At 36.1% G+C, this 18,878-nt stretch overlaps 1 protein-coding gene across 1 annotated transcript in view; it reads right to left on the reverse strand.

Annotated features, from left to right (window-relative positions):
* The window catches only part of USH2A (usherin), a 923,574-nt gene that overhangs the window by 782,926 nt on the left and 121,770 nt on the right, over positions 1 to 18,878 (reverse strand). The window contains exons 9-10 of the mRNA NM_001191425.2: positions 6,013 to 6,208; positions 2,028 to 2,158 (exon numbers count right to left, since the gene is read on the reverse strand). Coding sequence (NP_001178354.2) covers positions 2,028 to 2,158; positions 6,013 to 6,208 — 327 coding nt within the window. The remainder of the gene's footprint in view (positions 1 to 2,027; positions 2,159 to 6,012; positions 6,209 to 18,878) is intronic.

The raw sequence follows: 18,878 nt of genomic DNA on the forward strand, positions 1-18,878 counted from the left end.
AGTTTTTAATACCGTACACTAAAATTACTTGACATTAGGTCTTGAGGGAGAAAACATATTTAAGCAAAAACTTGACATAATGCTCATATTATTATAATAACCATTCTAAATGACCATCTGACCATGACATTAGTGCTCAGACAGAATCTCTCATTTTCTCAACATTTAGTAAACAAATATATGTAGAGTACTCATTACATGACTGAAACCATATTGCTTGTGTTGAACAGAGAGAAGACAGAGTATATAAATAAATTTGCTTAATTAAATAAAGGCTATAGTGAAAATGGGCTTCCCTTGTAGCTCAGCTAGTAAAGAATCTGCCTGCAACGTGAAAGACCTGGGTTTGATCCCTAGGTCAGGAAGATCCCCTGGAGAGTATTCTGGCCTGGAGAATTCCATGGACTGTATAGTCCATGGAGTCACAAAGAGTCCGACACAATGGAGAAACCTTCACTTTCACTTTCATAATGAAAATACCATTGGATGATGAGAAATACAGTGGTTTAAGAATGTTCTTTAATTGCATGGTGGGTGAAGAGATCTCAAAGGATATATCAGTATTTGAGTTGATATTTGAATAATAAGCAAAAGTCATATATGCTGAAATTTCAGGGCAAATGTATAAGGATGAGATGTGTAAAGACACAGATTTTAATAATCAACATATATAAAAATATAATGTGATTCTCTCAGAAAATAGTGCCTCAGTAGCACCATATAAAAACCATAGAAACTGCCTTTGTTATTTTTCTACTCTTTAGCATTCCAATGAAGCATAAAATGCTCTTTCATTAACACACTATGGTTAATATGATGATCTTCAAAAAATAAACATTTTAGTTTATATTATATTTGGCTTTTAATTATTAAAAATGTTTTTATGCATGCTACAAGTTATATGACAAATAAATTTTGCCTTGGACTTATTATATTTACATTGCAACTTAAAAAATATTTTTTCTTTAACCAGATTGTGGCTTATGCTCATGGCCACTGCATTTTAAGCTATTTGCAAAAGAATTTAATTATTAAAAATTAACACAATCAGGGCTTCCTTGGTGGTCTGGTAGTTAAGAATCTGCCTTGCAAAGCAAGGGACACTGGTTCAGTCCCTGGTCTGGGAAGATACTACTGAGTCTGCCTCTAGAGCCCATGAGCCACAACTACCGAGCCCATGTGCCTAGAGCCTGTGCTCCACACACGAGAGAAGCCACTGCCTTGAGAAGCCTGAGCAACACAACTAGAGAACAGGCCCTACTTGCCACAATTAGAGAAAGCCTGTGCACGGGAATGAACTCCCAGCACAGTCAAAAAATAAAATGGATAAATAAATCTTTTTAAAAATATATTAAAAATTAATACAATCATTGAATTAATTCTTCAATGTAAATTTGACCTTTATCTATTTTTCTGTGGTGGGACTATCAGAAGAGGGAAAAAGCTTCAGTTGAAGACAGCACATTTAAAGATGGAGCTACTTTTCCTGATTGGTAATACAGTTAGGATCTGTGTTAATACAGGTCAGACATCATTTGTGACATTGGTAATTAAAATTTATAAAATTATAGAAACTCATTGTACTGTTAGAGAAAAGGTTACAAGAAATTTATCATAATTTCCATTTGGATCTATGTGTGATTTTTGCTATACTATCATCTATGAAATTAGGAGGAAAACTGTTCTTGTTTACCTAATATCACTTATTAATATTAATTCACAAATAATTCCCAGGCATGTACTTAACTTCCTTCTTTGTTTATGGAACGTCCTACCTCCCAATTTTTTGACAACTGCAAACTTAAAAATAAAATGAGCCTATCTTAACGTGCAAAGAACCATCCAGGTAACCTTATATTTTATGTTCATATTAAAAGTTGCACAGAAACACCCTTAAAGCAAACTCTCTTTGAAATACAAACACAAGAGAGGACTTCCTGATATAGTCCTCAATTTCACTGATGGACCATATCCTAAATTAGTTTCTGAAAGAATGCTGTTCTTTATCTTTGACAGTGAGAACTCACCTGATCACAAAGGAAGCTACTGTTTCTTGTGCCAACTTTATCACAATCACAGGGTCTGCAAACATCTATGGCTGAAGGATCTGCACCAACTTGTCGGAAAAAGTAATCCTTACACAGCTCACAGTTCTTTCCTGCGTCAGGGAAAGGTTATGCATTATGACTTCCAATTCATTAAAATCGGCTGCATAATTCAAAATTAAAGACTGTATTCCTTTGAGGGAATTCTATAATTTTCGGGACGTCCATTTTAATGTACCTTTCATCTCTACCTGCCAGTTTAGTGATCCACAGCATATGAAACAATGAACCTGTTACAAAATGTGCTTTACTTCATTAAACTCCCATCTGTTATATAATACCACACTTCTAAAAAGCTGTGCTTTGCAGGCGCCCATACATTTTGAAATAGTTTATTTCCAAACTTAAAACTTTAGTTTCAGATCAGGTACTGAATCTAAATCAAATATGAGAAATTTCTACATGTGTGGGAGAAGATAGCTATACAGTTGGAAGCAAATAAGCATATAGTATTAAAATATTTTTCTGGAACTAAATCTGATAAAACAGAAGGCTACTCTTAATGTAATTTATTATTCTATAGTTAATGTGATTAAAAGTGAATGCTTCTATTGATGCCTATGGCCATTATTTTTCATTTCAAGTATTAAAATACAATTTTATATTTAGCTACACCAAATAAATTTCATATTAAATGTTAGAATATCTTGACACTTTAGAAATATGAGCTACTTCCTGTTGTTTACAACTTATTATTCAGAAAATTTCCCTTTTGATCTTATATTAGAAAACAATCTAAATTAGAGGAAGTTTCTAGAGTAAATATGAGTAGCATATCAGATCACTGAAATAAAAGTCAAGGCTATCAATTCCCGCTTTAAACATGATGCACTTTTGCTCAAATATTGCTGAAATTGGCCCAGTGTTAGAAGACTGAAAGTAACTTGGGCCTCCCTCAAAGCTCAGCGGGTAAAGAATCTGCCTGCAATGCAGGAGACCTGGGTTAAATCCTTGGGTCAGGAAGATTCCCTGGAGAAAGAAATGGCAACCCACTCCAGTATTCCTGCCTGGAGAATCCCATGGACAGAGGAGCCTGGCAGGCTACAGTCCATGGTGTTGCAAGAGTCAGATACAACTTAGTGACTAAACACCATCATGAAAATAACATAATCAAATGAAAAACTCACATTCTAATGGATATTGAATATGGGCTAATTAAAAATAAAATGGATTTATGTCTAGGATATTTCCATTTATATATGCTGATGACTCCCAAATTTATATCTCCAATCTAGAAATCTCTCCTTTGTTAATGAATATTTATTGAGTGATTACCACATTCCAAATACTATGCTAAGTGTTGAGGAAAATACACAATGCACCCTTTTTACAGGACTATCTTATAGTTTAGCAGGTAAGAAGAATCCTAATTAAATAATCACAGGAATAAATATACATTTAAAAGCTGTGATAAGCATAAGATGCCACTCAAGTACACAGATTATACTGATCTCTGAAGAATCATGGAAGGCTTTATTTGAGAAAGGAGTTTCAGAACTGTGTTTCTAACTGCCTCAGTTCAGTTCAGTTTAGTCACTCAGTCGTGTCCAACTCCTTGCAACCTCATGGACTGCAGCACATCAGGCTTCCCTGTCCATCACCAACTGCCAGAGCTTTCTCAAACTCATGTCTATTGAGTTGGTGATGCCATCCAACCATGTCATTATCTGTAGTCCCCTTCTCCTCCCACCTTCAATCTTTCCCAGCATCAGGGTCTTTTCTAATGAGTCAGTTCTTTGCATCAGGTGGCCAAAGTATTGGAGTTTCAGCTTTGATATCAGTTCTTCCAATGAATATTCAGGACTGATTTCCTATAGGATGGACTGGTTGGATCTCCTTGCAGTCCAAGGGACTCTCAGGAGTCTTCTCCAACACCACACTTCAAAAGCATCAAATCTTTGGTGCTCAGCTTTCTTTATAGTCCAACTCTCACTTCCATACATGACTACTAGAAAAACCATAGCCTTGACTAGATGGACCTTTGTTGGCAAAGCAATGTCTCTGCTTTTTTAATATGCTGCCTAGGTTGGTCATAACTTTTCTTCCAAGGAGTAAGCATCAAAGAGAGTTTATTCTTTGTTTCTTGGAAACATACAGGGAACATGTTCAAAAGAGAATTTTCCATTTTCTCCTTAAGTTTGATCCTCCTGTATCTTATCTAAATGGCTGGTACCAATTTTGACTGTGCTGCTCAAAGTAGAGGGTTAGTCATAAGTCATGACTCTTCTTATTTACCTTATCTATACTCTGCATCTTGCTCAGAAAATGCCATCGATTTCTACCCTAAATATCTACTGGATCTACTCATATCTATTCACACCACCTTAATTGTTTTCCCACATTATTTTTCATCTGAATTTTTGTAATACCTGACTAATTGGTTTTCCCAAACCTCTTTGACCCTCTGCAAACCATTCTCTATAACCTGATGGATGTTTCAAAAACACAGTACTTTCCCGAAGTGCCCATATGTGGCATCTCATTAACTTTAGGGTACAAGCCAATCTCTTTATCATTGTTTAGGTGGCCCTCTAGCATCTGAGCGCTGCCTTTCTTCCTGCTTCCTTTTCTCACAATCAACCATTTGCACTTCTGCAAGTGCGCCATGTTTCTCTTTCCTCTCAGCCATGGTGCAACTGTTTCTCTTACTGGAAAACTTTGTCTACACCCTAATATCTACCCCTGCTTCTCCACCTGGTTAACTCCTACTACTCTCCTCCACTTTAGCATTCATCACACCTTTTAATTCTCCCTTTAATAGGGTGTCTTTACCACCAAGTGGGCTTCCCAGGTGGCTCAGTGGTTTAAAAAAATAAAATCTGCCTGCCAATACAGAGACACGGGTACAATTCCTACATCAAAAGATCCCCTGGAGGAGGAAATGGCAACCCACTCTAGTATTCTTGCCTGGGAAATCTCATGGACAAAGGAACCTTGTGGGGTACAGTTCATGGGATCACAAAGAAACGGACACAACTTAGTGACTAAACAAAAACAACAACAATAGAAAAAAAACAACAAACCACCACCATGTAATAATCCATCAAAGATAATAAAATTCATCATCTTATTAATTTTTATATTCCCAGAAACTAGCCAAGAGCTTGTACCATTTTATATTATCAATAAATATCTAGCAAATTCATTCATGCTTCAAAGTAGCATAATTTCAAACCCATCAGACTTGGGCCATTATATTTTACAAACTCTGATATCATCATTTCTGCTTTTAACATATTAGCCTTTCAAAAAATAGTAATTTTTCAGTGACTAGTCAAAATGCTGGTTGGTTCTTGAAACAAGATTTTAATAGTTTCTGCTTTTAATGAAAATTTTTAAAAAAAGGATTCCCAGATTATCAGAGTCCATGTCAAATCTGACATGCAAACATCTCTGCATGAGAATCCAGGAATAGTAGAAGATCTGGGTCACATAAGAAAATTTATTTTTAGGATATATACATTCAGAATTAGAGAAGGAAATGGTGACCCACTCTAGTATTCTTGCCTGGGAAATCCCATGGATAGAGGAGCCTGGTGGACTACAGTCCATGGGATCTCAAAAGAGTTGGACACAACTTAGTGACTAAATAGCAACAATAATACATTCAGAATAATACAGCAATTCTTGATTTACCCAATATATATTTATGATCTAATCAAATGGTGTGAACTTATTTAAAAAATCCTTTTTCCTGAAATTATATAGTGTAAGACTCCAGTATTTGAAAGCTATCCAAATGGAATTATGAATATTTGGTAAACCAGAGTAGTTTTCAAACTTAATAGTATGAAACCACTTTCTTATACAGAATAGCAATATATAATTTAAAATAATATTCATTAAAATAATATTCATTACATGTAGGTCACGTCTATCTTTGTTATTTGTGTTATTATCTAGTTACCTGCAGTGTTATGCTCACAGTCATCACAAACTCCTCCACCTCCTCTGTAGTGCTCAAATGGAAAGGGATCCACTGAGATGTTGTAGTGGCAGCTTCTGGAATGGCTGTTGCACTCACAGGGTTTACAGTTAAAGGCATGAACATGATCACTTTGGCGGAAAGGCTTGTTATTATAAAGAGGCAGGCAGCGATCACACTAGAATAAAGTAATACCAGAATGATAAATATATAAAGCTGTATTTTTTCTTTTTATTTACAGATACTTTCACTAGACAGAAAGCTAATATCAAAAAGTTAAAAGCCAGCCACTATTGTATTTTCAAAGTGTTTTATACATCAGAAATCAGCATATTACAGGCATGGTCACACAGATTTATAAAAGTGAAAATGAAAGCTGAAACCATGTAAAGTGATCTTAATAACCAGTGAGGGAAATTATGATTGTTTCACAATCTGAATTTTTTTCTCAAAACATTAAAAACTTGACTTTTAAGTCCTGGTTCTACCAAGTAAAGAGCTTGGAGTCATCACTCCATCATAACAAAAAATAAAATGTTGAACAGAATGAAAAAAAAAACAATGACTCTCCCTGGATACCTAAGTGAGGGACACAGGGCAAGTAGCTGCCCCTAAGATTGGAGAAACGGGCAATACAGGGAGTCTCAGCTATAGGAGGCCAACAAAGGTCTGTCTAGTCAAAGCTATGGTTTTTCCAGTAGTCATGTATGGATGTGAGAGTTGAACTATGAAGAAAGCTGAGCACCAAAGAATTGATGCTTTTGAACTGTGGTGTTGGAGAAGATTCTTGAGAATTCCTTGGACTACAAGGAGATCCAACCAGTCCATCCTAAAGGAAATCAGTCCTGAATATTCATTGGAAGGACTGATGTTGAAGCTGAAACTCCAATACTTAGGTCACCTGAGGTGAAGAACTGACTCACTGGAAAAGACCCTGATGCTGGGAAAGATTGAAGGAGGAGAAGGGGACGACGAGGATGAGATGATTGGATGGCATCACTGACTTTATGGACATGAAGTAAGCTCTAGGAGTAAGCTTACTTACTTACTAGAGCTTGAGTAAGCTCTAGGAGTTTGTGATGGACAGGGAAGCCTGGTGTGCTGCAGTCCATGCAGTCACAAAGAGTTGGACACAACTGAGTGACTGAACTGAACTGACAGCTATAGAAACAAAGACTCATTGGCAGAAGCTTCCATGAAAATGAATGCTGGGGTGGAAAATCTGAAATATAATTGATATATTGTTGGAAGTTCAGTGTGGACAAGTCTGAGATTTGAAAACTCCAGGGCAATAAGGGGGTCCCCACAATTTTGACCATGTTCTCACAGTAGATAAACTTAGGGGAAAACAACCTGGTGCTTCTGGCAGAGGGAGAAGAAAGGGAGCATTTTTAAATACATAAGAACACTTTGTTTTTCTGATCAATATCTGCCTTAGGATAAAGTAGTTGACCAGAGCCTAACTGACCTGAAGAAGGAAAACACTCCACTCCAGCCCCCTCTAGTCATCCTGTCCTGCCTAAAGAGGAGGTGGGTAGTGGCCACAAAGGCACACGTGGAGTTCACAGTCCAGAGGAAAAGGCTCACTGGGAGAATGAAGCCTAATCATAAGACTATAGAACACATCCCCTCCCCTCCTCACAAGCAGATTGCTAAAAACCTGTTTACAGTAGTTCATTTCAACTGGTACATCATGTCTGCTTTTCAAGAAAGGAAAAAAATAAAAATACAAGGCATACCAGAAAGAGCAAACATCAGAGTTGTTATGGCAGAGATGTTAGAATTATCAGGCTTCCCAAGTGGCACTAGTGGTAAAGAACATGCCCATCAACGCAGGAAATTTAAGGGACATGAGTTCAAGTCCTAGGTCATGAATATCTCCTGGAGAAAGGCATGGCAAATCACTTCACTGTTCTTGCCTGGAGAATCCCATGGACAGAGGAGTCTACCTCCATGAAGTAGCAAAGAGTCAGACACGACTGAAGTGACTTAGCATGCATGCATGCAAGATTAATATGCTATAGACTCTAATGGATAAAGCAGAGAGCATGCAAGAAGAGATGATTAATATAGCAAAGAGATGGAAATTCCATGAAAGAACAAAAAGCAAATAATGAAGATCAAAAAATGAACAATGCCTTTGATGAGCTTAGTGGTAGACTGCACAAGGCTGAGGAGGGAATCTCTGAACTAGATGATAGATACATCACTGCTGCTGCTGCTGCTAAGTCGCTTCAGTCGTGTCCAACTCTGTGCGACCCCATAGACAGCAGCCCACCAGGTTCCCCCGTCCCTGGGATTCTCCAGGCAAGAACACTGGAGTGGGTTGCCATTTCCTTCTCCAATGCATGAAAGTGAAAAGTGAAAGTGAAGTCGCTCAGTCGTGTCCGACTCTTAGCGACTCCATGGACTTGCAGCCTACCAGGATCCTCCGTCCATGGGATTTTCTAGAAACTTCAAAAACTGAAAAGCAAAGAAAAACAAACTGAAAAGACAAAACAGAAAACCCAAGGACTGTGAGAAAACTGAAAAAGTAGCAAAATACATATAATAGGAATATCAGAGGGAGAAGAAATATTTGAAACAACAATAAAGTCCACTACACTGAGGTATCTTTTTCAAACTACAGAAAACCAAAGAAAAAATTCCAAAAGAGAAACAAAAATTAAAGACACAGCCTACAGAGTTACTAACTAATGACATCCCATTTCTCCTCAGAAAATGTAAACAAGAAGAGAATTGCATGAAATACTTAAAGTGTTGAGAGAAAAAACCCACCAACCTAGAATTATATACTCTGCACAATTATCCCTCAAAAGTGAGGGAGAAATAAAGATGTGTAAGACACACACAAATTGAAAATATGTTTCCAGTAAACTTGACTTGGAAGAAATTTTTTAAAAAGTTTTGTAGAGAAGAGAAAAATAATGTAGATAAGAAACTTGGATCTACATAAAGAAAGAAAGAGCATCAAAGAAGGAATAAGTAAAGATAAGGCTATTAAAACTTTCACCAGTTAAAAATGTAAAGAGAAATATTTAGAAAATATTAAAACTAACAATAAATTATGATTTAATATTAGAAACTTTGAGAATTATTTTCTTTGTTAAAAAGCATTATTTGAATAGTGCTTACCTTCTTATTCTATAAATTTCCATATAGAACAAGCATCTTTTCTATACCTTGAGAAAGGTCATACTCTATTTCTAAGCATGGATCAGCCTACTTACATCATTTGCATGTTTGTGCTTTCACTGGCATGAAATATATCTGAGAATTCTTTAAGGTAAAGTTATTGTCAACATCACTTCAGCTAGGACATCTTTACCTATTCATCGCAATCAATGTCCACGTTGATGCTATATTCACCTTAAGTTGCTCTGCCTGCATATATAAATGCAAATGGTAGCACTGATCAACTATTTTGTTTGTAAGAAGAAATGTTTAATTGAAATTCCACTCCAAGAACATTTTCTTTCCATCATTTCAACAATCATTGTTTTTTGAATATTCATACTCATAAATACCAAAAGAGTTTATCACTGACAAAGACGTTACATAACTACAAGCTTCTTTGTGAATGAAATGATTAATGAATGTGCACTGACCAGTTACCACATATGGAAAGAAGAGACATGATTGGTCACTGATCATGATGTGCAATGATTATTTGTTTAGTAATTTGTGGACTGAAGAGCCAGCAGCAAAATTATATAAATCTATATTTTATATAATTATTTACAGTTATATACCTTAATAACTAATATATGAAACATGTTTTTAGAGGGCTGATGCTTAACTAAACTATGGTAAATGAAATTCATGCATATTGGAACGGCACAGATGCAATTGCCTGTATAACTGAAGAAAACTTTTCTAAGTCACATAAAACTTGTTATGCACTGGATCAATTAAAGCTAGAGTTTTTTTTAATTAATTATTTAGCTTATCTAATACAAATACAATGTATGGACCAATCCAAATAAAGAAACAATTCATAGGCACTGAGCTAAAATTTTAGGCTAAATGTGTACTTTAAAAAGTAGTAATATTTATTTTATAAAATAAAGTAGAAAATAAATATTGACAATTTGAACATCAAGTAATAAGTCAAAATATTTAAATGAGATGATTTTTTCAAAACTTTTAAGTATATATATTTTTCTTTTTCAAAATTGGGACTACACAGAAACTCACATGTGCACCCACGTATATATCCCATATTCAGTTCAGTTGTCAGTCATGTCCGGCCCCTTGTGACCCCATGAACCGCAGCACACCAGACCTCCCTGTCCATCACCAACTGCCGTAGTCTACCCAAACCCATATCCATTGAGTCAGTGATGCCATCCAACCATATCATCCTCTATCATCCCCTTCTCCTCCTGCCCTCAATCTTTCTCAGCATCAGGGTCTTTTCAAATGAGTCAGCTCTTTGCATCAGGTGGCCAAAGTATTGGAGTTTCAGCTTCAACATCAGTCCTTCCAATGAACACCCAGGATTGATCTCCTTTAGGATGGACTGGTTGGATCTCCTTTAGGATGGACTGGTTGGATCTCCTTGCAGTCCAAGGGACTCTCAAGAGTCTTCTCCAACACCACACTTCAAAAGCATCAATTCTTCAGTGCTCAGCTTTCTTCATAGTCCAACTCTCACAACCATACATGAACTGGAAAAACCACAGCCTTGACCAGATGGACCTTTGTTGGCAAAGTAATATCTCTGCTTTTTAATATGCTGTCTAGGTTGGTCATAACTTTGATTCCAAGGAGTAAGCGTCTTTTAATTTCATGGCTGAAATCACCATCTGCAGTGATTTTAGAGCCCCCCCAAAATAAAGTCAGCCACTGTTTCCACTGTTTCCCCATCTATTTTCCATGAAGTGATGGGACTGGATATTATGATCTTAGTTTTCTGAATGCTGAACTTTAAGCCAACTTTTTCACTCTCCTCTTTCACTTTCATCAAGAGGCTCTTTAGTTCTTCACTTTCTGCCATAAGGGTGGTGTCATCTGCGTATCTGAGGTTATTGATATTTCTCCTGGAAATCTTGATTCCAGCTTGTGCTTCATCCAGCCCAGCATTTCTCATGATGTACCCTGCATGTAAGTTAAATAGGCAGGGTGACAATATAGTCCTGTGATGTACTCCTTTTCCTATTTGGAACCAGTCTGCTGTTCCATGTCCAGTTCTAACTGTTACTTCCTGACCTACATACAGGTTTCTCAAGAGGCAGGTCAGGTGGTCTGGTATTCCCATCTCCTTCAGACTTTTCCACAGTTTATTGTGATCCACACAGTCAAAAGGTTTTGGTATAATCAATACAGCAGAAATAGCACATATTACACATTCAAAATCTAGAAGTTACAAGATAAAGGAGGAGGAATAAGGAAGATGAGCAGGGTAAAAATCCAACAGAAGTTTTGATCTTGAGTTCAAATGACACCAGCAGTATGTTAGACAGTGTGTACTTAATGCATTGTCTGCAACCATTGGTAGGGGATTTTGTGATCACAAATGTACTGGTCTATGATCTGATTTAGATGATGTAGCCCAAAGAGTAGACCAATGAGCAGTTTACGGCCAAAGTGCATTTCTGTCTTATTATCTGTAGCTACAACTACTGAGGAGGTCTTATCTAGACTTCATTCCTAGTCGTCATGAGATACCACCAGCATACAACTATCACGTCTAGGAATCCTCCATGTAGGGGAGATCTATCCTCATCACATAGGCAGAAGAATAGATGAAAACTCACTTTCAGACCTTCTGGTTTGGGAGAAGAGAAACGTGCTTATCAGTTTTTTCCCCCAGGTCAATCATCCACGCAATTAATCTCGTTTCCAATATTTCAAAATCTCTATCTCACTCCAAAACTTTGGCCAAAGGCAAAATTTTGCTGCAGTACCTGAAGTCTAATTTTTTTCACTTTATTTCAAAGTATTCTTGTTGATGACTTTGCTCTCCCAATGATGGTTTTAATACTATTCAAGTTATGCTTTTTGCATAACTTGGTGGAAGTGATGATATGCAACCTGTGGTCCTGTCATACTGATTACAGATGCAGTTTGTCTTCAACAAAGCAACTGCCAGCTGTTGGAGTTTGGGATGCTGTCTTCATGAATTAGTGGAGCAAATTCAGTTAAAACCATTCTTTTGATATTCTTATGAACACAACATTTCTGCTTTCAGACTATGATCTAAAGACTCATTGGAGACTTTATCCTTATTGTCAATTTAAAAGCCATAATCAAAAAGTCCTATAGTAAATAATTCTGGACTCAATACTATATCCATGTTCCAAAGATACAGTCCTGGGTCCTTTGACATTTAAAAACAAAGAGGAATTTGCCACTAACCTAATGGAATGGTTTGGGTCCAACCAAGTAGTTGTTAATGACAATGGCTAGTCTTTTTGTGAAGAATAAAAAAGCCCACATAAATATTGGTAACATTTCATCCCTTTCTAGAGAAATCAAGCATAGTTATCATCTTTTCAACTCTCAATTAAAAAAAATATTATACCACTTGGGTGCAAGAATTTGTAGAAAGGGTGAGTACAGACACCAGTCCTAGGAGGGGAAGTTGTCCACACCTATCAGGAAAATGTGTACATTCCACTGGACCCTATAATTCTACTGAAAATTCAGACAAGTTCATTTTTTAAACTATTTGAAATATATATTTTATAATGTGGCCCTTATAATAAAGAATAGGATATGAATGTCCAAAAGTAAAGAAATGGTAAAAAAAAAATCATATATCTTCTAAGAAACATACTGCAAACATTTATAGATACAAATGTAGATGAGATTACATAATACAATTTGAATTTTAAAACAAGTGAAAGTAATATGTAGAGTACAATCCTATTTTTTAGATAAAGATAGATTCATATGTATATATGAATATAGAGATACAACTTTAAGAAGATAGAAACAGATGACACAGACTTGTAAATAACAATAATAAAATAATCTGAAATGATATAAACTAAGTCATTTGCCAAGGTTGTCTATGGATGGTAGGGTTATAGATGACTTTTACTTTTTTATAATAAAATTTATTTCTGTGGTGTACATTTATTGCTAATGTATTAAAAATTGTGGGCAAATAAAATGCAACTGCATGGATGGTTAGGCTTCCCAAGTGGCTCAGCAGTAAGAATCCGCCTGCCAAGCAGGAGAAGTGAGTTTGATACCTGGGTCAGAAGATCCCCTGGAGAAGGAAATAGCAACCCACTCCAGTATTCTTGCCTAGGAAATCCCAAGGAGAGGAGCCTTGTGGGCTACAGTCCAAGGAGTCTCGAAGAGTCGGACACAACTTAGCAACTAAGCAGCAGAAGCAGCATATACTTACAAGGAAATTACACGTTATTTACATCACTTGCATGTCACATTCACTGAGAAAAGCTAAGAAAATTAAAATGTACTAGCTTTAAATTACACAGAGATCAGTAAGATAGTGCAGGGAAAATGATTCTCTTTTTTGAGCATAACGTAATGAGTTACCAGTAAACAATATAATTTTTAAAAGGTAAAAAAATTTTCAAAAGAATGAGATTAACATATTGAAGCAAAGATTTTGAGAGGTAACATCCTAAAAGTCTGTTTTAAAATGTAATTGAAAAAATACACAACTAAATGGCACCTTGACACACATTTTGGCCTCTGATCTTAAGGATAAAGCTATACTTTACGATTTTATGTGGTTTACAAACTTCATGTAACGGTTAATTTTTTCATCTTATAATTCTGTTTCTCACAACTCCTGTTTGAAAATACAAAGACAGTCAAGAAAAAATGGAAGAAATACTAATTAAGTGCATTTGAATAAAGTTTTGAATTTTCACAATTACTTCTGTCTTTGCTATCAATGACTTTTGAAGTTTCATTTAAAATCTAGAAATAGGTGTATACCATATTTTACGCAGGTTCTGAACCAAGTGGTTTTCTATTTAATGTCCCAATCTGCAGCTGATCATTTGTCACTTTCAATTATGTTTCAGTTTGTTCTGTAACAACTGGATTCCCCCTGATATGTCCCTGGATGTACAAATTATAAGATTAGACAATGGCTTATCAGGATGAGGACCTTTATCAACTGATTCATTTAACTGCTTTCATTTTGATAGCTTCTTAAAGGCTACTAGTCAATTCCACTAAGTTGCAGTCAAGTTCATTGACATATTCAGGTAGACAAATCATAGAATCATCACTGGATATAGAAAACAGTGATGAAATTTATTTTACTACATTATGTATTAATATTACACAATGACATTTCTCTCTTCTTGATCATTAAACTAGAATAGTGTTTTTTTGTTACTATTATAGACTAGCAAAGACAACCTTTCAAAAATCTTCCACAGGTCCAGAAGTACTTTTATCAAGTCTACTGTTGTCAGCCTCAAGTTTGATGTCTTATTTCCAGTATTTCAAATCTGTTCCTAATTTACAGAAAAAATACAAGATACATATAGTCACATTTTCAAAAATCTAACTATACAAACTATATATTTCTTCAGCCAATTATCCAGCAATATCAAATGACCACTATGTATCTTTGAAGGAAGGAAGAGAAAATGTCCTCTTAATCAAAGATACATAAAGGGCATGGGAAGGTGGGAGAGGGGATGAGATCTTCTCAAAAGTTACTCATGGAAGAGTTCAACAGATCCAAAAGTCCAACAGATTCAATGCCCTTTGAAAGCTAAAGTTCATTATGATGACCACAAGTTACCAAAATCAACTTGTCGTCAGTGACAGAACAAAGTAAGTGATTTGTTTTATTTTAGAATGGCTTCAAAAAACAGATGAAAACTTCTTTTCATGTTCATTTTAAAAGATCACATCTGGAAAATTTACAAGAAGCAGTTAATTCTCCAATTATGGTAAATAAATGAAACAAATCTTTCTTTAAAAAAAAAAGTACTCTAGTACATACTATACAGGCTAAAGTATTAGAAGTGCAAAGAACAACTATGGGTACAGCCTTATTTCAATAAGCACTTGCAGAGAAAATAGAATCTTGTCTATATTCTTAAAATCACTGCAATTATCATAGAATATTACAATAGTGCAGGTACTTCTCTGTTGTCCTTGCTAGATTCTGAGCTTCCTTAAGCAGGAATCAGATTTTATTATCTAGTGAGTCTCAGCATAACGCCTGAAATTTTGTTCAATAAATGTACCTTAGGTGAGAGAATGAATAAACAAATTAATGTATGAATGAGTGAATAAATCTGTGAACAGCTGATACAAAAAGAGCTCATCTCTATCAGAGAATTCCTTTCATTCACTCCTTGCTCTAGCAAAAAAAAAAAAAAAAGTGAGACAAAATTAGTTCCCTTTCGACCCTCAACAGTAAAATGTCCACAGATGTGGTTATCTAGGCAATGATCTCTGTATACTAAGAACAGTTAAACCTTATGGTGTCAGGCCCAAGTGCTTCATATGTATAAGCTGACTGAATCTCTCCAGCTAGCCCGGAAGCAGTAGTTGCAATTGCCTCTCTTTTATTACAGCTGAGAAAACTGAGGAATGGGAAAGAAATTTAATAATTTTCTAAAATCATCCACTAGAATGTCAACTAATATAAACTAGAATGTAAAAGTTTCTAAGGGCAGAAAAGCTTATTTTTTATTCATGACTATGTTTTCAGTGTCTAGAAGAAGCCCTAACACATAGCAGGTATTCAATTTAGATAAGTAGAATATAGATACATACATACATAGGTAGATAGACAGCCCTTACTCCTGATCATTATGCTAAACTGTTCCAAGATATATGAAATGATCTCTGAGGGAGAGAGGTGTTGAGTAGTTTACTAAGACTGGAATGTCCATACCTACCTCCTTCTGCTCAGTCAAAGGGGATGGCAGAGCCCTGGATGAAAGTGAAAGAAGAGAGTGAAACAGCTGGCTTAAAGTTCAACATTCAAAAAACGAGGATCATGGCATCCAGTCCCATCACCTCATGGAAAATAGATGGGAAAACAATGGAAACAGTGACAGACTTTATTTTGGGGGGCTCCAAAATCACTGCAAATGGTGACTGCAGTCGTGAAATTAAAAGACGGTTGCTCCTTGGAAGAAAAGCTATGACTAACCTAGACAGCATATTAAAATGCAGAGACATTACTTTGCCGACAAAGGTCCATATAGTCAAAGCTATGGTTTTTCCAGTAGGCATGTATGGATGTGAGAGTTGGACTATGAAGAAAGCTGAGCACTGAAGAATTGATGCTTTTGAACTGTGGTGTTGGAGAAGACTCTTAAGAGTTCTTTGGCCTGCAAGGAGATCCAACCAGTCCATCTGAAAATAAATCAGTCCTGAATATTCACTGGAAGAACTGATGCTGAAGCTGAAACTCCAATACGTTGGCCACCTGATGTGAAGTACTGACTCATTTGAAAAGACCCTGATGCTGGGAAAAATTGAAGGCAGAAGGAGAAGGGGACGACAGAGAATGAGATGGTTGAATGGCATCACTGACTCAATGGACATGAGTTTGAACAAGCTCTGGGAGTTGGTGATGGACAGGGAAGCCTGGCATGCTTCAGTCCATGGGGTTGCAAAGAGTCGGACACCACTGAGTGACTGAACTGAACTGAACTGAGCTGAGCCCTGGAAACCCAAAGTAGCCATTACCCCATCCTCAATCAGAAAATTTATAGGTATGCAGGCAGCCCCTGTCTCTACAGGAAGGAAAGGAAGGAATCTGTTCCAAAGTGAGAGATATAAACTGTTCACTTTTCCATGGGGTTGCGAAGAGCTGGACATGACTGAGAGACTAACACACTCACATAGTACTACTCACTGAGCTAAAATAATTCATTTGTTAAAACTATTCCCAAACAGCCTAAACGAATTAAAGATCTTTGTAAAGTCTACGAATTGCTCCTTTCTCATCACCAAAAGCCAAACCAGTGTGTTGGAAATTTTTAGAGTCTAAATCTCTGATAATAATAATTGTCCTCGGGCTCTATTCACAGCTTCCTCTTTCTTTCAGATATAGCAGGAATTGTAATTCAAATGATGCAATTTCAGTATAATTTCTTTTGTCTACTAGATAGAAAAATCATTATAAACAATGAACACAAAAACTTCAGTGTAATCATGTAACTCCTTTTCTTTTCCCCAATAGAAGTTTTGCTGGGTATCTCTAATGCTCTAATCACAAAGATATTGTTACACAAACTTGTTAGTTATTTATCATGATATACTGGGTTAGGGGTTGTAGAAGCATAGACAATACTTCCAATTGCAGAAAGAATCCAGACCGAAACTGGCTGAATGCTTTGCACACAGTAAGTGATCAATACACGCTGAATAAATGCATGAATGTATGGGTGAATGACCTAACAGCTTGCTTATATTTATAACATGCTGCAGGGTGGTACCTTAGTATATGCAGTATTTAATTAAATAGTAACATAAAAGGTCTAAAGATAAATGTAATATTTTCCTGCAGAATTTTACCTATGAATTACTATGTAATCTTAACTAGCAAATTTAAAACAATTACCGCACATCACCATTGAGAAGACAGAAATGTTCATGTATTTATCCTTTAATGATATATTCCTTTCTCAGTAATTATCTTTCCCCTAGTTAGAAATTCTCATACAATTAAAAAAGAGTCCACACAAAAATTGTACTTACCTGCTTTCTAGGTGCTGAAATCAATAGCATAAATTGAATAACTATTAATACTATTGGACAGTACTGATCAGACATTGGTGGTAATACAATGATGGTGAATATTTAATATACATAGCCTTTCTATCAATTCAACTATTAATATGTGGTAGCTACTTTTAGAAACTTTCTTAATTCATGCAATGCCTTGTCTGTACCACTTTAGGCAAAGGAGAATGGAGGATTAGAAAACCATCCAATAAAACAAATTTTAGTAATGCGTGAAACAAAATCTACACCTGCAAAAATGATACAGGCAGAATTATTCAGACAATTGATTCAGTCCTACACATTGTCTCTGTATAAATATAACTGATAGTCTCTGTGCTTTTAAGTACAGGGCTCCTGACCCTGTGATTTGTGAATATATACCATCTAACTGTCCATAGAATTCTCCAGGCAAGTATACTGGAGTGGGATTCCCTGGTGGCTCAGACTGTAAATAATCTCTAATCTCTCTGCAATGCAGGAGATCCAGGTTTGATTCCTGGGTTGGGATGATCCCCTGGAGAAGGGAATGGCAACCCACTCCAGTATTCTTGCCTGGGAAATCACATGGACAAAGAGCCTGGCTGGCTATAGTCCATGGGGTCGCAGAGTTGGATACGACTGAGAGACTAACACTTTCACTTTCTTTCACCATCCAGCTGTATCTGTTTGTCGAATGAAAAAGAAGCACTTGGGTGATGGACCCTGGAGTCTTATTCATTACTTTTGAATACTGATGGTATTTGATATTTGATTTTTCCCTTGAGCTGTCTGCTTTTTTCCCCCTCTTCCTATTTTTATTGTTTGACTTTTTCAGAGAACTAAATAGAAAAGACTCACAAGAAATGTAAGTTCCCCTCAGAATCCAGAAGGAATATTTAAAGATTTGTTCAAGTTTGTGGGCAGTGGCCAAGCCAAAGCAATTCCACTGCTTAATATAATAACTTAAACCTATTGATATGTCAGAAAATTGACCTGGAGTAGAGAACACATTTGTATAGTATAAACTGCATATTTTGTAAAGAAACAATGAAAAAGAAATGAATTCTATTAAACTGTTCTTTACATGCAACTGTTTCAAATAATATAATACAAATATGGATTCCCTAGATTAAGAAGCATAATCCATTATTTCTGTCCTTTAGTTTAATGAGTGG

Source organism: Bos taurus, chromosome 16 (assembly GCF_002263795.3).
Source record: "Bos taurus isolate L1 Dominette 01449 registration number 42190680 breed Hereford chromosome 16, ARS-UCD2.0, whole genome shotgun sequence".
Taxonomy (NCBI): domain Eukaryota; kingdom Metazoa; phylum Chordata; class Mammalia; order Artiodactyla; family Bovidae; genus Bos; species Bos taurus.